Genomic DNA, 23,050 nt, shown 5'->3' with positions numbered 1-23,050 from the left:
TAAGTCAACCTGGATTGCTTAAAGCAGCCTGTTTATATGTGAGAGCATACCATTCCAGTCAAAGCCTTGGTGAAATATGCAGGGTCTCTAATTATGTCCTATTACAAGAGAAAACAGATTGTACTGCACTTGTGCACATAATTCTATTGACATTAGAATACAGATAGGGGAAAGGAGAGGAAAACTTTTTTTTTTTTTTTAAATAGTGCTCACAAATAGTTCCCAATTTTTGGAGAAATCAGAAAGAGATATGCTACTCAAGCAAAATTTAAAATATATATATATATGTTCCAAATTTTTCTCACAGGAGTGTACTTTACTCAATTGCTAAAAGCTGCAAATAGCTCAAAGTTAAAAAAGTTTTCTTGGTTCTGAAAGAACAGAAAGGATCAGTAATGTTTTAAGCAAAAATGTAAAAAGATTATTTCAGTCTTATATTAGTTTAGTGCATAAAATTAACTCTTTTTGCCCAATACTGGATGAACAATCCTCATGAATATAGCAGCTGTCAATGAGAGTCTTGGAAGTTTTTCACTCTATTCTAATGGCACAATCTCTAAAGTGATCAGAAACTTATATTGAAGAGTACCTTGGAGTTCTATAGCTGACTATAAACTGCCCTATAAAAGGATCAGAGTAAAAAAACAATTGTGGATGACAAAATCTTAGCCACAGTTAAAGACATAATTGAGGCCGAGCACAGTGGCTCATGCCTGTAATCCCAGCACTTTGGGAGGCCAAGGCAGGCAGATAACTTGAGGTCAGGAGTTTGAGACCACCCTGGCTAACATGGCAAAACCCTGTCTTGGCTGGGCACAGTGGCTCACACCTATAATCCCAGCACTCTGGGAGGCTGAGGTGGGTGGATCACTTTAGGTCAGGAGTTCGAGACCAGCCTCATCAACATGGTGAAACCCTGTCTCTACTAAATACAAAATTAGCCAGGCATGGTGGTACATGACTGTAATCCCAGCTACTTGAGAGGCTGAGGCAGGAGATCTGCTTGAACCCAGAAGGTGGAGGTTGCAGTGAGCCGAGATCGTGCCATTGCACTCCAAGCCTGGGCAACAAAAGCAAAACTCTGTTTCAAAAAAAAAAAACCTGTCTCTACTAAAAATACAAAAATTAGCTGGCCGTGGTAGCATGCACCTGCAGTCCAACTACTCTGGAGGCTGAGGTACGAGAATCGCTTGAATCCAGGAGGCAGAGGTTGCAGTGAGCCAAGATTGCACCACTGCACTCCAGCCTGGGCCATAGAGCAAGACTCTGTCTCAGAAAAAAGAAAAAAAAAAAAAAAAGACATAATTGGCAAGCAAATTTGGTTACTTATGTGGCACACAATAATTTTACATAATAATCATAACTACTGCTAATCCCATATACTAAGACATCAGAATCACAGACATACAATTTTGGAACACACACTAACAACACATTTATAAATATAATCCCAAGAAAAACACCATTTCACATTTAAAAATGCTTCCTGTATGATTTCGTTATACCAAATAAGCCATATATCTCTTTTTGGACATCAGGGGACGTAATATCAAAAAATTGCCAGGCACGGTGGCTCACGCCTGTAATCCCAGCACTTTGGGAGGCTGAGGTGGATGGATCACAAGGTCATGAGATCAAGACCATCCTGGCTAACACAGTGAATCCCTGTCTCTACTAAAATATACAGAAAAATTAGCCAGGTGTGGTAGCGGGCGCCTGTAGTCCCAGCTACTCGGGAGGCTGACAGGAGAATGGCGTGAACCCGGGAGGCGGAAGTTCAAGTGAGCTGAGATCTTGCCACTGCACTCCAGCCTGGGCGACACAGCAAGACTCTGTCTCAAAAAGAAAAAATAAATAAAAATTAGCCGGGTGTGGTGGCCGGCACCTGTAGTCCCAGCTGCTCGGGAGGCTGAGGCAGGAGAATCGCTTGAACCCAGGAGGTGGAGGTTGCAGTGAGCCGAGATTGCCCACTGCACTCCAGCCAGGGCAACAGAGTGAGACTCCATCACAAAAAAAAGAAAAATAAAAATTAATGAGAATTGAAGAAAGAATTTGATTTTGGAAAGTTTGTCAAATATAAAAAGTTTAAAACAGTTGCTATCACTAAATAGGATCACAGGACACTGAAAAATAAGTCACTTAGCCACAGTGGTAACTCACAGATTCCTCTTTTTTTATTTTCTTATTTTTTTCCTGTTTTTACCTTTCTTTTTTTTTTTTTTTTTTTTTTTTTTTTTGAGACGGAGTCTGGCTCTGTCGCCCGAGCTGGAGTGCAGTGGCCGGATATCAGCTCACTGCAAGCTCCGCCCCCCAGGTTTACGCCATTCTCCTGCCTCAGCCTCCCGAGTAGCTGGGACTACAGGCGCCCGCCGCCTCGCCCGGCTAGTTTTTTGTATTTTTTAGTAGAGACGGGGTTTCACTGTGTTCGCCAGGATGGTCTCGATCTCCTGACCTCGTGATCCGCCCGTCTCGGCCTCCCAAAGTGCTGGGATTACAGGCTTGAGCCACCGCGCCCGGCCCTGTTTTTACCTTTCTTACGGTGCTGAGATAACTCAAAAGATTTCAAAAAAAAAAAAAAATGTAGAAACCTTTATTCTTTGAGAGAATTTCTCAAATGATAAAGACAGCATAAGGTCAATTAAATCTCTAAACTTTTATAAACAAATCTATTAAATTGTAATCATCGTGACCACAAGATATAATTTTCAGGCCAGGCATGGTGGCTGACGCCTGTAATCCCAGCACTTTGGGAGGCCAAGGCAGTCGGATCACTTGAGGTCAGGAGTTCTAGACCAGCCTGACCAACATGACAAAACCTCGTCTCTACTAAAAATACAAAAAGTAGCCAGGCATGGTGGTGTGCGTCTGTGATCCCGGCTACTTGGGAGGCTAAGCCAGGAGAATCGCTTGAACCCGGGAGGAGGAGGTTTCAGTGAACCGAGATCACACCACTGCACTTCAGCCTGGGTGACAGAACGAGACTCTATCTATAAAAATAAAAATAGGCCGGGCGCGGTGGCTCACGCCTGTAATCCCAGCACTTTGGGAGGCCGAGGCGGGCGGATCACAAGGTCAGGAGATCGAGACCATCCTGGCGAACACGGTGAAACCCCGTCTCTACTAAAAAATACAAAAAACTAGCCGGGCGAGGCGGCGGGTGCCTGTAGTCCCAGCTACTCGGGAGGCTGAGGCCGGAGAATGGCGTGAACCCAGGAGGCGGAGCTTGCAGTGAGCCGAGATCGCGCCACTGCACTCCAGCCTGGGCGACAGAGCGAGACTCCATCTCAAAAAAAATAAAAAATAAAAAATAAATAAAAAATAAATAAAAATAAAAAAAATAAAAATAATTTGTAATGCTGGGCGTGGTGGCTCACACCTGTAATCTCAGCACTTTGGAAGGCCAAGGCGGGTGGATCACCTGAGGTCAGTAGTTCAAGACCAGCCTGGCCAACATGGAGAAACCCCGTCTCTACTAAAAATACAAAAAATTAGCCAGTTGTGGTGGCGGGTGCCTGTAGTCCCAGCTACTCGGGAGGCTGAGGCAGGAGAATGGCATGAACCCAGGAAGCGAAGCTTGCAGTGAGCCGAGATTGCACCACTGCACTCCAGCCCAGTCAACAGGGTAAGACTCCGTCTAAAATATACATATATGTGTATATATAAATCTTTTTACAAACTTTATCACAACTTACACAAACCATTTATAATATACTTGGTCTTCCTGTTTTATCCTGAACATCCCTCTTTCCAAAATAACCAGCCATTTTAGAACAAAAATTTAGCATACAAGATTCTTTCCCATATGAAATTATTTTCCTTTTAACTTTTCCTACTATAAATACCTCCTTATAACTATCTTTACATCTGTAATTTTTTTTTTTTTAATTTTTTTTTGAGACAGTCTCGCTCTGTCACCCAGGCTGGAGTGCAGCGGCACAGTCTCTGCTCACTGCAAGCTCCGCCTCCTGGGTTCTTGCCATTCTCCTGCCTCAGCCTCCTGAGTAGCTGGGACTACAGGCGCCCGCCACCACGCCCAACTAATTTTTTGTATTTTCAGTAGATGGGGTTTCACCATGTTAGCCAGGATGGTCTCAATCTCCTGACCTCGTGATCCACCTGCCTCGGCCTCCCAAAGTGCTGGGATTACAGGCGTGAGCCACTGCGCCCGGCCATATATTTGTTTTTGTTTTTTTTTTGAGACGGAGTCTCGCTCTGTCGCCCAGGCTGGAGTGCACTGGCCGGATCTCAGCTCACTGCAAGCTCCTCCTCCCGGGTTTACACCATTCTCCTGCCTCAGCCTCCCGAGTAGCTGGGACTACAGGCGCCCACCACCTCGCCCGGCTAAGTTTTTGTATTTTTTTTAGTAGAGACGGGGTTTTACCGTGTCAGCCAGGATGGTCTCGATCTCCTGACCTCGTGATCCGCCCGTCTCGGCCTCCCAAAGTGCTGGGATTAAAGGCTTGAGCCACCGCGCCCGGCCCATATATTTGTTTTTTAAAGACAACTCACTATGTTGCCCAGGCTGGTCTCAAACTCCTGTGCTCAAGCAATCCACCTAGCTTGGCCTACCAAAGTACCACTAGGATTACAGGCATGTAATTACAGGCATGTCACCATGCCTGGATAATTTCTGTATTTTTAGTAGACATGGGGTTTCATCATGTTGGCCAGGCTGATCTGGAACTCCTGAACTCAAGTGATCCACCTGCCTCGGCCTCCCAACCTGCTGAGATTACAGGCTTGAACCACTGCGCCTGGCCTGTTTCCTTTTCATAAGAACATTTTTTAAGAAACATTTTTTCCTAAAATATAATTGTTTTTAAGGAAAATTACAAATGACCTAGACATTTAATGGGTGTCTATTATTTAATATAACTTTTGATTTGAAATTATTACAAGCTTATTTACAGGTATATATTCCATTATATTTACCTGATTAACTTTTAAAAATAGTTCACCTAGATTACTTAAGAAAACTGTGAGAGGCCGGGAGCGGTGGCTCAAGCCTGTAGTCCCAGCACTTTGGGAGGCCAAGACGGGCGGATCACGAGGTCAGGAGATCAAGACCATCCTGGCTAACACAGGGAAACCCTGTCTCTACTAAAAAATACAAAAAACTAGCCGGGCGCCTGTAGTCCCAGCTACTCAGGAGGCTGAGGCAGGAGAATGGCGTGAACCCGGGAGGCGGAGCTTGCAGTGAGCTGAGATCCGGCCACTACACTCCAGCCTGGGCGGCAGCGAGACTCTGTCTCAAAAAAAAAAAAAAAAAAAAAAAAAATGGAGAATGGCGTGAACCCGGGCGGCCGAGCTTGCAGTGAGCAGAGACTGCGCCACTGCACTCCAGCCCGGGTGACAGAGCGAGACTCTGCCTCAAAAAAAGTTTATATTTTCCTGATACAGTATTTAAGTGCTTTTTTTCCTTTAACCGAATTAATTAAAACCCTTTTATATATTTTTGGTAGTGAAACATTGTACACATGACTCATAGATTCACAGTTGTATTAGACACACAGAAGATGCCTAAGACCCTTTTGTTCTTACTATTTTAAACTTCCAATTTCTTTCTTTCAATCTTTTTTTTTTTTTTTTTTGAGATGGAGTCTCACTCTGTCACCCAGGCTGGAGTGCAGTGGCATAATCTCAGCTCACTGCAACCTCCACTTCTTGGGTTCAAGAGATTCTCCTGCCTCAGCCTCCTGGGCAGCTGGGATTACAGGTGCACGCCACCACACCCGGCTAATTTTTGTATTTTTAGTGGAGACAGGGTTTCACCATCTTGGCCAGGCTGGTCTGGAGCTCCAGACCTCAAGTGATCCACCCACCTCAGCCTCCCAATGTGCTGAGATTACAGGCGTGAGCCACCGCGCCTGGCTGCTAATTTTTGTATTTTTAATAGTGACAGGGTTTCACCATGTCGGCCAGGCTGGTCTGGAACTCCTGACCTTGTGATCCACCCGCCTCAGCCTCCCAAAGTGCTGGGATTACAGGCCTGAGCCACTGTACCTGGCCTAAACCCAATTTCTTGATAACCTGTTTCATTGTCCTAGGCAATTTTCAGCTTGATAGCCCTAAATTCACATACCACAGGAAGAACTCTTAGGTGAAAAATCAGCAAAATCGACATCTCAAAATACAGAGGGAGAGTCTGAGTGTGCTAGAGGGACATTAAAAATGAATGCCACCTGTAATCCCAGGACTTCGGGAGGCCGAGGCAGGCGGATCATGAAGCCAGGAGTTCAAGACCAGCTTGACTAACATGGTGAAACCCTGTCTGTATTAAAAATACAAAAATTAGCCAGGTGTGGTGGGCACCTGTAATCCCAGCTACTCAGGAGTCTGAGGCAGGAGAATCACTTGAACCCGGGAGGCGGAGGTTGCAGTGAGCCGAGATCGCACCACCGCATTGTGGCCTGGGTGACAGAGCAAGACTCCTTCTCAGAAAAAAAAAGTGCCAAGTCAAACATAAAATTATAAGCTGTGCACGGTGGGGGACTTCAGTGGGGGCCTACCCAACTTTGAGTAGGGGGCTGCCCACTTCAGTTCCCCTCTCCACTAGAACTGTTCTGTTGCTCAACAAAACTCTGTCCTGCTCACCCTCCGGTTGTCTGCATAACTTCATTTTTCTTGGACATGGGAGAAGAATTTGGGACTTGCTGAATCACAGATACAAAAGGAGGGTGATGGCTGGGCGCGGTGGCTCACACCTGTAATCCCAGCACTTTCGGAGGCTGAGGTGGGCGGATCATGAGGTCAAGAGATCAAGACCATCCTGGCCAACATGGTAAAATCCCGTCTCTACTAAAAATACAAAAAATCGGCCAGGCGTGGTGGCGCACGCCTGTAATTCCAGCTACTCGGGAGGCTGAGGCAGGAGAATTGCTTGAACTTGGGAGGCGGAGGTCTCGGTGAGCCAAGATCACGCCATTGCACTCCAGCCTGGGCAACAAGAGCGAAACTGTCCAAAAAAAAATTAGCTGGGCGTGGTGGCAACGCACCTGTAGTCCCAGTTACTCAGGAGGCTGAGGTAGGAGAATCGCTTGAACCCAGGAGGCAGAGGATGCAGTGAGCCAAGACTGTGCCACTGCACTCTGACCTAGCGACAGAGTGAGACTCTGTCTCAAAAAAAAAAAAAAGAGGCCGGGCGCGGTGGCTCAAGCCTGTAATCCCAGCACTTTGGGAGGCCGAGACGGGCGGATCACGAGGTCAGGAGATCGAGACTATCCGGGCTAACACGGTGAAACCCCGCCTCTACTAAAAATACAAAAAATTAGCCGGGCGAGGTGGCGGGCGCCTGTAGTCCCAGCTACTCGGGAGGCTGAGGCAGGAGAATGGCGTAAACCCGGGAGGCGGAGCTTGCAGTGAGCTGAGATCCGGTCACTGCACTCCAGCCTGGGGGACAGAGCGAGACTCCGTCTCAAAAAAAAAAAAAAAAAGGGGGGGGGTGACACTGTAACACACCCCACTCACCAGACCGCATGCAGTGGGAACAATGACGCTGTGGCATCCTTGGCTCTGCGGCTCCCAGCATCTCCACGTTTTGGGTGCCTGCACATTCCCCCTCTCCAGACACCAGTGCCCAAGGCAGAAGCAGGTTGTGGCAAGCGCAGTCCAGTCACGGGCTGAGCGCAGATCCCACGGCCGGGCTAGGTGGGCGGGGTACCTCCAGTGGCAAGCCTGGAGCCCAGCGAGACCCAGGTAGGAGCACCACTGGCCACACAGGCCTCCAGCTGGAGAAGCAGCACCCCAAAAAGTCCTGTGTCAACTATTTTAGTAAAAAAAAAAAATGAGGTAACACAATACAATAGCAAGCAATTTAAGATCTGAGAGGAACGTGTTTGTTTCCACTCTTGGGGTTCCGTAAGAAAAACAGAACTTTCTCCCCAAAAAGGAGTCTGGTGCCTTCTCTTCTACACAGGGGTCTGTATATGTGTATGTGGCATACGGACTTAATTAAGCTAATATGTCGGATATTAGCTTTAGGTTTACTTTTGACCATTAAACCCTTTTAAAAATCCTCTTGGCTGGGCGCAGTGGCTCATGCCTGTAATCCCAGCAATTTGGGAGGCCGAGGAGGGTGGATCACAAGGTTAGGAGTTCATGACCAGCCTAGTCAAGATGGTGAAACCCCGTCTCTACTAAAAATACAAAAATTAGCCAGGTGCAGTGGCTAGTGCCTGTAATCCCAACTACTTGGGAGGCTGAGGCAGGAGAATGGCGTGAACCTGGGCGGCAGAGGTTGCAGTGAGCTGAGATCACGCCACTGCACTCCAGCCTGGGCAACAGAGTGAGACTCCGTCTCAATAAAAAAAAAAAAATTCCTTTTAAATCTTTAAATCTCACTATCTTATTTCAGCTGGGACAAATTGCTGATATTTCAAAAGTAACACAAATTTCAAACCAGAAACGGTGTAGGAAGCAAACCTGGGCTGTCCTGGTGGAAAAATGGCCGACTCTACCCACTGAACTGCAGCATGAGGTGATGGCACTTACTCTTCGGGCTTGGCTGGGAAAAGGTGGCCTTGTTATGCAAATAAAGCCCATCAGGTGGTCAAAATCTCGTTTTCCCTTTTTCTGGCTTTTTATTTTTCCTTTTTCCCAGCTGTGGGAATTCAGTTAATTCAGAGGCCTCGTTTCCCACAATTTGGAAGTTTCCTTCAGATCTGACCAAGTCTAACAGAGTTCATCAAATCCAATGGGAAAAAGACTGCAACAGCAAAAATAGCAAACACAGAAACAAATAAGAAGCAGTTAAGCAAAACAAACAATCCCACAATTTATACATTTACTGAGCATACTAAGAAATTAAGACCAGCCAGTTGTTCATCTTAGCTTTAGTCATTGAGGACTTCCAAGACAGAACCCCAATTCTGCTACTTACCTAGGAACGGGGCCCAGGCTTTAGACTGCTCTCCACCATCCTGGAAACTCCAGGGAACTCTCCTGCTCCCCATCATTACGGAAGCAGGAAACTCGCCTTCTTTGTTGGAAGCAAGTGAAACACCAGAAAAGGGAAAGGCGTTGCACGCAAAATAAACCTCAGACCTCAACCAAGTTCCGGGAGATCAGAGATTCTCTGCAGGGTGGCGGGGCCCCCAATCTCAGCCAATTGTCCCATTGTCCTGAGCAATAAATATTGAAAGCCCAAACTGGTCCTAAGCACCAGCAGAAACTCTGTCAAAGGGCGGGGCCACCTCCACTCTGAGTCCCTGCATGGTCGCCAACTTGTTAAGCCAACAAGTATCTGAGACAGCTCTCAGTCACCTTAGAGGTTTATTTGGCCAAGGTTAAGGATGTGTGCATGACAGCCAAGTCTGTACCTTCCTCCAAAGATGATGCTGAGGGCTTCAGTGTTTAAAGGGGCTGGAGGGGAAGGAGGGAGGGCATGGTACCTCCTTGAATCCACGTGTCACAAGACAAAAGGAGTCAATTATGTATTTGTCTCATGCTCAGTAAATTGGCACTTCACCCACTTTTTGATGGAGTGGGTGAAGGATATGAACAGACACTTCTCAAAAGAAGACATTTATGCAGCCAACAGACACATGAAAAAATGCTCATCATCACTGGCCATCAGAGAAATGCAAATCAAAACCACAATGAGGGCCGGGCGCGGTGGCTCAAGCCTGTAATCCCAGCACTTTGGGAGGCCGGGACGGGCGAATCACGAGTTCAGGAGATCGAGACCATCCTGGCTAACACGGTGAAACCCCATCTCTACTAAAATACAAAAAAAAATTAGCCGGGCGAGGTGGCGGGCGCCTGTACTCCCAGCTACTCGGGAGGCTGAGGCAGGAGAATGGCGTGAACCCGGGAGGCGGGGCTTGCAGTGAGCTGAGATCCGGCCACTGCACTCCAGCCTGGGCAACAGAGCCAGACTCCGTCTCAAAAAAAAAAAAAAAAAAAAAACAAAACCACAATGAGATACCATCTCACACCAGTTAGAATGGCAATCACTAAAAAGTCAGGAAACAACAGGTGCTGGAGAGGATGTGGAGAAACAGGAACACTTTTACACTGTTGGTGGGACTGTAAACTAGTTCAACCATTGTGGAAGACGGTGTGGCGACTCCTCAAGGATCTAGAACTAGAAATACCATTTGACCCAGTCATCCCATTACTGGGTATATACCCAAAGGATTATAAGATGTAAGGATCATGCTGCTATAAAGACACATGCACACATATGTTTATTGCAGCACTATTCACAATAGCAAAGACTGTGTGTGTGTGTGTATACTACACAATGGCAGTGCTGGTTTATTACTATTAGTTTTGGAGATGGAGTATCTCCAAATTACAGGCTCCCACCACCACGCCCGGCTAATTTTTGTATTATTAGTAGAGATGGGGTTTCTCCATGTTGGAACCAACCCAAATGCCCATCAATGATAGACTGGATTAAAAAAACGTGGCATATATACACCATAGAATACCATGCAGTCATAAAAAAGGATGAGTTCGTGTTCTTTGTAGGGACATGGATGAAGCTGGAAACCATCATTGTCAGCAAACTATCGCAAGGACAGAAAACCAAACACCGCATGTTCTCCCTTATAGGTGGGAATTGAACAATGAGATCACCTGGACACAGGAAGGGGAACATCACACACCAGGGCCTGTTGTGGGGTATGGGGAGTGGGGAGGGATAGCATTAGGAGAAACACCTAATGTAAATGACGAGTTAATGGGTGCAGCACACCAACATGGCACATGTATACATATGTAACAAACCTGCACGTTGTACACATGTACTGTCGAACTTAAAGTATTAAAAAACACATTGGCACTTCACACAAGGTGAACGAGGAGTAGCTACCTGTGGAGAGACTTTAACTTGTTATTTGTAGCTCTCTGCTTAGGAACAAAAAGGAAGCAGTTTCTTGCGTGACTCATCTTTCAGCTTATTTTTTTTCTTGTGGCAGAGTGAAATTAGCGTCCCAGGTTTTGACTGGCCTTTCCCGATTCCTAAGGCTCTGTGTATGTGTGTATATACTACATAGGCCTGTATGGATTAGAAATTGTATGTGTGTGGCAGGCAGCAGGCTCCCTCCCGCTGGCACCTGACAAGTCTGTGTCCAGGACTCTCCGCTGGCCACTGAAACAAGCCAACGGGAGACTGCATGGGAAGCTTGTTGGCCAGACTGGAAACTAATAAAGCAACCACACTGTCACTAAACGCATCAGGCTTCCAGACAGGGCAGAGCCTTCTCAACACAGGGGGAAGTCTAGCCTGAGCTGAGGGTTGCTGGAGAGGGTGCAGCCACCTGATAACTTGTCTCATGCCGTTGTACTCAGGTCCCTTCCATGGCCTTCCACACTCAGGAGCCCTCATCTGTGGGCAGAAAGACAGGACAGCGTTGGCAAGGCCACTTCCAAAGCCTCAGTGCTATGGCTATCCCATGCCCCCAGCACACACTCCACATTCTTCTTTAGGGCCTTTTAATAAGCTGAGTCAGATTACAGTCAAGCAAGGAGCCCTGGGGCCCGTTAGTCGACTTTGTACCTCTTTGTTCTGGAACATTACATCTTAATGTTTAGCTCTTAGAATCTGACCTTTTCCTCAAGTTTGGGGGCATCTTATTCACTATAACTTCCAAGTATTCACATCGTCTCCTTCTGAAACAAAGGCAAGTGTTTTAACTGTCCACCGCGAATCAGAATGTAAGATGACATCTGCTGTCCATCACTCTGCACAGCCAGCCACTTCCAACATGAACATACTAATTTATTCATTTATCACCACAAAGCTTGCTCTCTGAGCCAGTCACTCTTGCCTCGACTGAGCTGTAAGCAGCTTTGGGGAAGGCAGGACCAAACGGCACTGGAGAAGGGGCTGCAGCTTCTCCAAGGCGGGGCAGGCCTGGTGCCACCCTCCCCGAGATCACTGGAGAAGGGGCCTTGGTTTCTCACAGGTGGGGCAGGCCTGGTGCACCCTCCCCGAGATCACTGGAGAAGGGGCCTTGGTTTCTCACAGGTGGGGCAGGCCTGGTGCCACCCTCCCCGAGATCACTGGAGAAGGGGGCTGTGGTTCCTCACAGGTGGGGCAGGCCTGGTGCACCCTCCCCGAGATCACTGGAGAAGGAGCCTTGGCTTCTCACAGGGTGGGGCGGCCCTGGTGCACCCTCCCCGAGATCACTGGAGAAGGGGCCTTGGTTCCTCACAGGTGGGGCAGGCCTGGTGCACCCTCCCCGAGATCACTGGAGAAGGAGCCTTGGCTTCTCACAGGGTGGGGCGGCCCTGGTGCACCCTCCCCGAGATCACTGGAGAAGGGGCCTTGGTTCCTCACAGGTGGGGCAGGCCTGGTGCACCCTCCCCGAGATCACTGGAGAAGGAGCCTTGGCTTCTCACAGGGTGGGGCGGCCCTGGTGCACCCTCCCCGAGATCACTGGAGAAGGGGCCTTGGTTTCTCACAGGTGGGGCAGGCCTGGTGCACCCTCCCCGAGATCACTGGAGAAGGGGCCTTGGTTTCTCACAGGTGGGGTGGCCCTGGTGCACCCTCCCCGAGATCACTGGAGAAGGGGCCTTGGCTTCTCACAGGGTGGGGCGGCCCTTCCTGAGACGCCTATTGCAGGGAGTAACGAGTGCCATGCAAGGGTGCTTGTTTATTCTTTGAGATGTGAACTGTAGGCATCTACTGTGCTGGGGTTCCTGTGCCGCCAGTAGGGGCCCCAGTCCTCCTGCTCCCGAATGGTTCTCTGTTGGTCACTCCCGCTGGAACTGCCGCTGGTGAGTGTCTCGTTTGACGCTCGCGTGATGATGATCTGTGGAACGACCACTTTCTTCCTGCTGGACTTTTGCTTTACATCAGGTTTCTCTAGAGGAAAAAACATCCAGGCATTTAGTAGATGTGTGGAAAGCTCCTTCCACCTCCTGCCATTGGTCAGAGGAAAGGAATTAGATGTATGGTTAGCAGAAGAAATGGGTGAGTCCAAAAGTGATCAAAACTGTCCATGAACATTCCAGGGCTTCATGGATTTGCAACTCAGCCATGAGGGTTGCTGATGCTGGACACCCTTTTTCAGGGAAGAAAACGGGAGAAACACTTCCACCGTCCGCGGCAGGATGGCATCAGGGCGACCGGCACCGGAAGGAGAGAGGGCACATGTCCCGGCAGGGGCCGCCTCAGAGCTCAAGGTTCAGAGACATCATTTCCACTTCAAAGCTTTCTAATTCTGGTAAAGCCCTCTGTCCAGAACTTTATTCATTAGAATGTTCTAGAAATGGACATTTCTGATGTTGCTCACATTTTCTTTTTTTTTTTTTTTTGAGACGGAGTCTGGCTCTGCCGCCCAGGCTGGAGTGCAGTGACCGGATCTCAGCTCACTGCAAGTTCCGCCTCCCGGGTTCCCGCCATTCTCCTGCCTCAGCCTCCCGAGTAGCTGAGACTACAGGCGCCCGCCACCTCGCCCGGCTAGTTTTTTGTATTTTTTAGTAGAGAAGGGGTTTCACTGTGTCAGCCAGGATGGTCTCGATCTCCTGACCTCGTGATCCGCCCGTCTCGGCCTCCCAAAATGCTGGGATTACAGGTTTGAGCCACCGCGCCTGGCCTCTCACATTTTCTGAAACTTGTTAAGGTTACAAGGAACGCCTGACACCTGTGAAACTGCTGAGCCTGCCGAGCATTGCCAAGTGCGAAGCGGAAGTGCTCCTTCGCCGGCTGCTCTCCTGGCTGTCCACCCGCCCCCTTCCTGGACTGTCATGCTACGGACTTCTGGGAGGGCAGGACGGAGCTCGCTCGCTCTGCACACGTGTGTGTGGTACAGGGTTAGAAGACTCACAGTCACCTTTTCACAGAAACATAACTACAGTGGGTATGTTGTTCTACAGCTTTGTGGGGACACTTGACAGCTCACGAACCTGGATGCGAGGTAGGATGGACAGCTGGCAATGGCAGTGCCGGTTTATTATTTTATGATTAGTAGTTTTTGAGACCGAGTCTCGCCTCTGTCACCCAGGCTGGAGTGCAGTGGTGTGATCTCGGCTCACCGCAACCTCTGCCTCCCGGGTTCAAGTGATTCTCCTGCGTCAGCCTCCCGAGCAGCTGGGACTACAGGCTCCCGCCACCACGTCCAGGTAATTTTTGTATTATTAGTAGAGATGGGGTTTCTCCACATTGGCCAGGCTGGTCTCAAACTCCCGACCTCAGGTGATCCACCGCCTCGGCCTCCCAAAGTGCTGGGATTACAGGTGTGAGCCACCACGTCCGGCCGACAGTGCTGGCTTTTATCGTGTACCTGTTGTGAGCCCTAGAACAGTGAAAAATGACACACGGCAGCTTCTGCTATAGTCTCTGACAACCCACATTTCACAGACAAAACTAAGGCACAGACAAGCCAAGCCACCTGCCCAAGGCTCGTCAGACTAGGGAGCCACAGAGGCCAACTCGCCTGCCCAAGGCTAACCAGATGGGGAAGGTGGACAGGCCAAGTCGCCTGCCCAAGGCTCGTCTGATGGGGTATTCAGGCCTCGGCCTCTCCCTTTGCCTGCGGTGCTGTGTTACAGAGCCTCATCTGTGTCAGCTGCCGAATGCCCCACAGCTGCATTAAGCACTGAGAGATGTCCCTTTTTCTTTTTTTGAGACAGGATCTTGGTCTGTGGCCCAGGCTGAAATGCAGTGGCATGATCATGGCTCACTGAAGCCTCAACTTCCTGGGCTCAAATGATCCTCCCACTCCAGCCTTCCGAGTAGCTGGGACCACCAGCATGCACCACCACACCCAGCTAATTTTAAAATTTTTTGAGGCCGGGCGCGGTGGCTCAAGCCTGTAATCCCAGCACTTTGGGAGGCCGAGACGTGAGGATCATGAGGTCAGGAGATCGAGAACATCCTGGCTAACACAGTGAAACCCCGTCTCTACTAAAAATACAAAAAATTAGCCGGGCGAGGTGGCGGGCGCCTGTAGTCCCAGCTACTCGGGAGGCTGAGGCAGGAGAATGGCGTGAACCCGGGAGCTGGAGCTTGCAGTGAGCTGAGATCGCGCCACTGCACTCCAGCCTGGGCCACAGAGCCAGACTCGGTCTCAAAAAAAAATAATAATAAAAATAATAAAATAAAATTTTTTGTACACTCAGGGTTTTGCCATGTTGCCCAGGCTGGTCCCAAACTCTCGGGCTCCAGTTATTATTCTCCCACCTCACCCTCCCAAGGCGCTGGGATTACAGCAGCCATGAACCACTGTGCCAGCCCTTTTCTGCCATTTTTACAGACAGGGTCTCACTCTGTAGCCCAGGAAGGAGTGCAGTGGCTATTCGTAGATGTGATCATAGCAAACTACAGTCTTGACCTCCCAGGCCCAAGTGATCCTCCTACCTCAGCCTCCTGAGTAGCTGGGACCACAGATCTCACCTGTGGGACCGTATTATTCCCACACCACCATACCTGGCTCACTTCTTTTTCTTTTCAGTAGAGATGAGGTCACCTTGTGTTGCCCAGGCTGGTCTCAAACTTTTGGACTTAAGGGAGCCTCCTGCCTCAGTTTCCAAAGTGCTGAGATGATAGGTGTGAGCCACTGCGCCCAGCCTATTCCCAATTTTTATCTTTTTCAGACAGTGCTACAGTGAACATTCTTGCATTTATGTGTTCACACTCTTTGGAGGGTTTATCTATTGGTAAATTACTAGAACTTCTGGGTAAATGGGTATAATTCACTTCAAATTTTGGTAAATACTGTCAAACTTTTCTGTAGAGACTACGTCAACTTACATTTCCACAAAGAGACTATGAACTTAGAAAGGTGTTCCCTATTCCAAACTTATAAAAACATTTGCCTATTTTCCACTTTTTCTCTTTTTTTGGGGGGGGGTCAGGGTCTCACTCCGGTGACCCAGGCAGTGAGGGCAGGCGCAGCCCACCTGGAGCAGCCACTGCAAAGGCATCAGCTGCAGCAGACAAGGCGTGGCCAGGGCTGCGTGCTCCACAGATCCCACGGGAGACAGGAACAGGCAGGAGCCTCCCCCTCCTGAGTGGATGCGGCAGGGGCCCAACCCAGCCACAGCCATGGCCCTGGGCATCCCTGTACTCTCAGGGCCGAGGAAGCACCCCCAACCCCTGCAGGCTCAGCAGTGCCTGCTCCCACTGTCTGGTCTCTCCCCACTTCCACTGCCCACTCCAATTCCCACCGCCAACTCCAATTCCCACCACCCGCTTCGACTCCCACCGCCCGCTCCGACTCCCACTGCCCGCTCCGACTCCCACTGCCCGCTCCAATTCCCACTGCCCACTCCAATGTCCACTCCAATTCCCACTGCCAACTCCAATTCCCACCACCCGCTTCGACTCCCACCGCCCGCTCCGACTCCCACCGCCCGCTCCAATTCCCACTGCCCACTCCAATGTCCACTCCAATTCCCACTGCCCACTCCAATTCCCACCGCCCACTCCAACTCCCACCGCCCGCTCCGACTCCCACCGCCCGCTCCAATTCCCACTGCCCACTCCAATGTCCACTCCAATTCCCACTGCCCACTCCAATTCCCACCGCCCACTCCAACTCCCACCGCCCGCTCCGACTCCCACCGCCCACTCCAATTCCCACCGCCAACTCCAATTCCCACCACCCGCTTCGACTCCCACCGCCCGCTCCGACTCCCACTGCCCGCTCCAATTCCCACTGCCCACTCCAATGCCCACTCCAATTCCCACTGCCCACTCCAATGCCCACCACCCGCTTCGACTCCCACCGCCCGCTCCGACTCCCACTGCCCGCTCCAATTCCCACTGCCCACTCCAATGTCCACTCCAATTCCCACTGCCCACTCCAATGCCCACCGCCCGCTCCAACTCCCACCGCCCGCTCCGACTCCCACCGCCCGCTCCGATTTCCACTGCCCACTCCAATTCCCACTGCCCACTCCAATTTCAGAGCAAAGTTGAGGCCAAGCCCAGGCACTGCCATGACCTGGCCAGGTGTACATGCACTCAAGGCAATGCTGACAAGCCAGCCCCCACCGTCTCGATCCCCCTCCAGACTTCAGGTCCTGACGAGCATGGGGAGAAAGGTGAGGGGGACCTGAGGGCAGTCCAGCCTGAGCCTGCAGGCATCCCTCACACGAACAGCCTGGACACCACGGACAACACGATTAATAGCAGCAGGAGGCAGAAAGGCTCTTGGGCAGAAAGGAGCAGGGCCCCAGTGAAGCCCCACCTTTAAGCCAGGGATGGCCTAAAGCCTGGCTGTGCGCAGCGGCCAGACCCCACACTTGCTCTCCCACACACCGCTCACTGTTGTCTACCTGGCTCGCCGTTTGCAGGTGTGGGATCTGGACTAGGAGTGTGAGCCGAGTGCAGTCTGCTGGCTGAGTGGACAGTACAAGCCCAGCAGCTGTGAGCAAAACCCAGGCAGAAGTGCTGCGGTCACAGAGGTTTCCGGCAAAGTGACACCCGAAGGCTCCCGTGACAGCAGCAGGTGGTGGCACGACCAAGACTCAACAAAGCCCCAACCACCCAGACTCAAGTGATCCTTCCACCTCATTTAAAATTTGTTTTGGGCCGGGCGCGGTGGTTCACGCCTGTAATCCCAGGACTTTTGAGAGGCGGAGGCGGGAGGATCACGAGGTCAGGAGATCAAGACCATCCTGGCTAACACGGTGAAACCCCGTCTCTACTAAAAATACAACAAAAAATAAGCCAGGTGTGATGGCAGGCACCTGTAGTCCCAGCTACTCAGGAGGCTGAGGCAGGAGAATGGCGCGAACCCGGGAGGCGGAGCTTGCAGTGAGCCGAGATCGCGCCACTCACTCCAGCCTGGGCGACAGAGCGAGGCTCCATCTCAAAAAAAGAAGAAATTGAATCATACAGCATGTGACCTTCTGCAATTGGCTTTTTTCACTCAGCATGATATTTTTTAATAGCTCATAGAAGTGTTCCATTTTTCTTCTTATTCAAAATTTTCTTGCAATCAAGCATACTCTACCTTCATAAAAATGTTACAGGCCGGGCGCGGTGGCTCAAACCTGTAATACTGGCACTTTGGGAGGCCGAGGCGGGCGGATAACAAGGTCAGGAGTTTGAGATCAGCCTGTCCAATATGGTGAAACCCCATCTCTACTAAAAATACAAAAATTAGCCAGCCATGGTGGCGGTTGCCTTAAGCTGAGGCAGAAGAATCGCTTGAACCAGGGAGGCAAAAGTCTCAAAACAAACAAACAAAGTTACAAAAGTGTTTAAACCAGCTGGGCACGGTGGCCTATGCCTGTGATCCCAGTATTTTGGGAGGCTGAGGCAGGTGGATCAGCTGAAGCCAAGAGTTCAAGGCCAGCCTGGCCAATGTGGCGAAACCCCATCTCTACTAAAAATACAAAAAAATTTAGCTGGGGATGGTGGCGGGCACCTGTAATCCCAGTTACTTGGGAGGCTGAGGCAGGAGAATCTCTTGAATTTGGGCGGCAGAGGCTACAGTGAGCTGAAAGCTGAGATCGCACCACTGCACTCCAGCCTGGGCAACAAGAGTAAATAAAACTCCATCTCAAAAAAAAAAAAAAGAAAAAAGAAAGTGTTCAAACACACAAGAAAATAGAATATTTTCTATTGCACCTAAGCAGCGCTCAGCCTCAATCAGTATTTTCTTGTCTTGTTCTTTCTTCATTTTTTTCCTATCTCTTTTTTGAGATGGAGTCTCGCTCCATCGCCCAGGGATGATCTTGGCTCACTGCAACCTCTGCCTCCTGGGTTCAAGCGATTCTCCTGCCTCAGCCTCCAAACTAGCTGGAATTACAGGTGCACACCACCACGCCCAGCTAATTTTTTTGTATTTTTTGTAGAGACGGGGTTTTGCCATGTTGGCCAGGCGAACTCCTGACCTCAAGTGATCCGCCCGCCTTGGCCTCCCACAGTGCTAGGATTACAGCATGAGCCACCGCGCCCAGTGTCCTGAGTATCTTTAAGTAATTTCAGACATGATTTTACCCATAAATGTTGCAGTATACCTCTTTATCAGATAGGGATTGTGTTTTAGCATAACTACAATAGCACTGCCACATCTAAGAAAATTAACACTGACTCATCCCCAAATACCCAATCTGACTGTCTCAGGAGTGACTGAGCCCAGGTTCTAGGTCTCTCAGGTTTCCTTCTAACATTTCCTTCCTTTTTCCCCAAGTTCTTTATTTGTGGTAGAATTTCCAACACTGTGGAATAAGCTGACTGTAAATCTGTGATGTGTTAGATCTGTTTGTATGTTTGTGAATTTTGTAACGCAAAAATTTAAGCATATACAGCAGTGGTTATGATAACAGTATAATATATCTGTATCGGTCCGTTTTCATGCTGCTAATAAAGACATACCAGAGACTGAATAATTTATTCAGGAAAAAGGTTTAATGGACTTACAGTTCCACATGACTGGGGAGGCCTCACAATCACAGCGGAAGGCGAGGAGGAGCAAGTCACGTCTTACACGGATGGCAGCGAGAAGAGAGAGCGCTTATGCAGGAAACTCCCGTTTTTAAAACCATCGAATCTCGTGAGACTCATTCACTATCACGAAAACAGCATGGGAAAGACCTGCCCCCATGATTCAGTCACTTCCCACCCAGTTCTTCCCACATGTGGGAATTCAACATGAGATTTGGGTGAGGACACAGCCAAGCCATATCAATATCCCAACAGCTGCCACAGTGATTAGCTCACGGCCAAACTGTCTCCCCATCATGGCCCTTCCGTTCTGGTCACTACTGCTCCATAGTAATTTACCCCAAGCCTCAGCAGCTTAAAACGACTACTTGCTTTTCTCTGGATTTTATGGGTTCAGGACAGGTTTGGCAGGACAGGTATCACCTGTGGTTGCCCAGGCAGCTGCAGGCATCTAAAGACTCACTGAGACGTCCAGGGCGGCTCTTAGGGCTGGACACTGATGCTGGCTCCCCCTGAGGTGCACACCTCAAGCTGAGACGACTCCAGGATCCAGCCAGAGCCTGGAATCACTGACGGCTTGTTCACTCACAAGTCTGGCTCCTGTAGGAAGGGCTTAGGGACCAGGACTGCTAACTGCACTGCTTCCCAGGTTCAGATTCAGGTTAAACCACTTCCATCACCCTTCAAAGTCCCCAGGACGGGCTTAGGGACCAGGACTGCTAACTGCACTGCTTCCCAGGCTCAGATTCAGGTTAAACCACTTCCGTCACCCTCCAAAGGCCCCTTGTGTTCAGCTGTGGTCGACTCCCATTCCTGCCCAGCAACCACTCATCTGCTTCTCTCTGCAATGTGTTCGTCTTTTCTGGACATTTCATGTAAAGGGAATTGCAGTATGAGTGGTCTTTCCTCTGGCTTTTCTCACTTAGCGTCCCACCTTCAGGATCCTTCACGGTGTGGCAAAGGAGTCAGCAGCCTGCTCCTCACCGTCGTGCAGCCCGTCACCGCGCGGAGAGCGTGCACACTTCATCTTCTCTCCTGAAACTCTGTCCTCACTCTGTTGTTTTCCCTTCATGTCCACCTTCCTCCCACACCTCTGGTGTGACAGGCACTGCTGGCGCCTTTCCAACAGGCGGTCCTCCTTCCCCCACTTCCGTTGCTGGTAGAGGTCCTGCCCACTGCTGTGCTTCACAGCTCCCTCCAGCCCCTGCGGAATCTGCACTGTTGAGTGTGTCCTAGAGAGGCTGGGCAGGCGAAGCCTGGGAAAGGTTTCCTTGCTAATATAAAGCAAGGAGCAACGCCTTTGAAGTAGACGCAGTCCTGCCTGCGTGTGGGGGCTGTACACTCACTGGGGGCTGTGGACACTGAGAGTGGTCAGGAAGAGACATGCAAAGCCCTTGATGTCACGGCTGTGCTAACAAGCCAACCTGGAAGCCCTGCCTCTGACCCTTCATTTGTGAGACATTAAATCCCTGCGTTAAAACTGTGTTTACTTAGCTTTTCTGTAACTTTCAGCTAAAAGCACCCTGACAGACAGGTAGCATTTTCCAAACTGCCACCCTAAGGTGATGCTATTCCTGCAGACTTCCACCCTCTAGCGAGAGGTTTCAAAGCTAGGAATTCAAATCCAGGCCTTTCTTCCAAGTCCAAGGCCCAGAGCCTCCTACTTCCAGCTCTTGATCCCACAAGCCTATCTGAACCAGTCCAGACCCAGCTCCTCTGCCTAGCAGGCCAGTCATTCCCGACACTCTTTCTTGTCTGACCCGAGTGGTTCTTTTTTTTTTTTTTTTTTTTTTTTGAGACAGTCTCACTCTATAGCCTAGGCTGGAGTACAGTGGCGCGATCCCGCTCACTGCTACCTCCACCTCCCAGGTCCCGGTTCAAGCAATTCTCCGCCTCAGCCTCCTGAGTAGCTGGGATTACAGGCAGATGCCACCATGCCCAGCTAATTTTTGTATTTTTAGTAGAGATGGGGTTTCACCATGTTGGCCAGGCTGGTCTTGAACTCCTGACCTTAAGTGATCCACCCACCTTGGTCTCCCAAAGTGCTGGGGTTACAGGCGTGAGCCACCGTGCCCGGCCGAGTGGTTCATTCTTGTGATGAAACTGAAACACTTCCTCCTCGCACAGGCCCCCAATCTCCTCAGATGACAGGCTCTGCGGGTTCTGCCTGCTTGACCCTTCTGAAATTCTTACTGCAAGGCCTTGCTGGCTCCCACTGGGCCAACAGCAATGGGTCTCTGATGGGGCCACCTCCCCTGGGAACTTGCTTCCCTGTTGGTAGGCACAGACCCCATCATGCCGCCCTCGTTTTTTATTTTTAAATATTTGTTTTTTGTAGAGACAGGTCTCACTATGTTGCCCAAACTGGTCTTGAACTTCTGGGCTCAAAAGATCCTCCTGCCTCAGTCCGCCAAGTAGCTGGGACGACAGGTTTAACTGCGCCAGGCAGCATCTCCGTTGTTTAAACTATTTAACACTTCCAGCTCCATGTGGTAAAACTGATGGAAAACTTTGTATTCTAGCTTCTTCCTACGGTTAGGGCCTCATCTTCCCCACACACACCCAAAGGTCTGGTCACACTAGGCTGTTATAAAGGACGCCTTTGTCGCACCCAGGTTCTACCCCTCAGTCACCCTCCACAATGTGCTTGCGCCAGCAGCCCTCGGAGAGCTACACTCCAGCCTGGGACGGCCTCCCAAGGCTCTGTTCCAGTGTGCGGAGGCTGAGGGATTCCCGGTGGCACCACCATGCCCAGCCCTCCAGGAGAACCTCAGGTGAGACACACGCACACTGCTTCAGCCCCTCGACCACCTGGTACACACTTTTCACTCGGGAACTGACTTACATTTTCATTAAACTTATGTTTTCAACCAAGAATTCTGGATATTTACCTCCTAAAGTTCCTAAAACAAACCAGTTTCAGCTTTAGGGCGCGTGCCTGCTACTAGTGTCCATCCGGTATAGGCTCCTCACCCCAGCCCCAGATCCTCCAAGCCGCTGACCTCGCTTCGCTCCCTCCCGCCGTCTCCTACCTTCCTGCGAAGCCGCCGGCGACGGGTGCTTGGCTGCCGCGGACCCCGGGTGGAGGCTGTCCACAGGCTTCTCCGACTCCCTGTCTGCCTGCCTGGTTTCCTGCGAATGCTTCTCCATCAACTTATCCTTAGATTTTGGAACCGAATAGATGGATTCCTTCTTTTGCTCCTCACCTGAAACATACGGATCACGCGTCAGACCCGGGACTTACCGAATCCAGGGCAGTGGGTCCCATCGTCTTCAGTCGCCTGTTTGGGTGTAGAATAAGCTGGCTTCAGTCTCGAGTCTCTCCGTTTCCGTAACCGCCTCAGGCGGGAAGACACTTAAGGCGCCGTCCGTGGCGGACTCGGCGGCAGGAACGGTTCGCCCCGGGCCGAGGTCGGCGCCTGCGCTCGCGCCGCCCCGCCCAGCCCCGCCCTGGGCCCGCGCCGAGGGGCGGAGACGCGGGGAGCCCAGCGCCTGCGCCCCCTTTACCTTTCCTGGGTTTCTGTTTGCTTTTGGAAAGGCCCATAGGTGAGCCCACCGCCCCCGCCGGCGCAAGCCCGGGTCCCCGCACCTCCGCGGCCGCGCAGCCCCGAACGACCGACAAGAAGCCCTCGCGGCCGCGGCGCGCGTCACCATGGCGACCGCGCGCCGCGCAGCCCCGCCCCGCTCCTCTCGCGGGAC

General features: G+C 50.5%; 2 protein-coding genes and 1 long non-coding RNA gene across 6 annotated transcripts in view; 1 reads left to right on the top strand and 2 right to left on the bottom strand.

Moving 5' to 3' along the window:
- Positions 1-22,744, bottom strand: part of CDK10 (cyclin dependent kinase 10) — a 35,961-nt gene extending 13,217 nt beyond the window's left edge. The window contains exon 1 of the transcript XR_003725554.2: positions 22,596-22,744. The gene's annotated coding sequence lies outside the window, so the exon portion shown is untranslated. The remainder of the gene's footprint in view (positions 1-22,595) is intronic.
- On the top strand, positions 1,810-9,883 carry LOC144338227 (uncharacterized). The gene is made up of 2 exons (XR_013412191.1): positions 1,810-2,275; positions 7,401-9,883. It is a non-coding gene; the product is annotated as an uncharacterized LOC144338227 (long non-coding RNA).
- SPATA33 (spermatogenesis associated 33) lies at positions 10,167-23,041 on the bottom strand. Of its 4 annotated transcripts, none has more exons than XM_015126822.3 (3): positions 22,941-23,041; positions 22,384-22,557; positions 10,167-12,814 (listed from the first exon to the last, which is right to left on the bottom strand). In XM_015126822.3, exons 2-3 carry the CDS (start codon positions 22,499-22,501, stop codon positions 12,603-12,605), a joined length of 330 nt encoding a protein of 109 aa, XP_014982308.3. In that variant the 5' UTR covers positions 22,502-22,557; positions 22,941-23,041; the 3' UTR covers positions 10,167-12,602. The 4 variants fall into 4 exon arrangements, with proteins under 4 accessions (XP_014982308.3, XP_001104069.4, XP_077843044.1 ...); XM_001104069.5 differs by having other exon boundaries at positions 22,859-23,030; XM_077986918.1 differs by having other exon boundaries at positions 22,972-23,005.
- Between the last annotated feature and the right edge of the window lie 9 nt (positions 23,042-23,050).

Source organism: Macaca mulatta, chromosome 20 (genome assembly GCF_049350105.2).
Source record: "Macaca mulatta isolate MMU2019108-1 chromosome 20, T2T-MMU8v2.0, whole genome shotgun sequence".
NCBI lineage: Eukaryota > Metazoa > Chordata > Mammalia > Primates > Cercopithecidae > Macaca > Macaca mulatta.
This window is presented reverse-complemented; position numbering and strand designations above follow the sequence as displayed.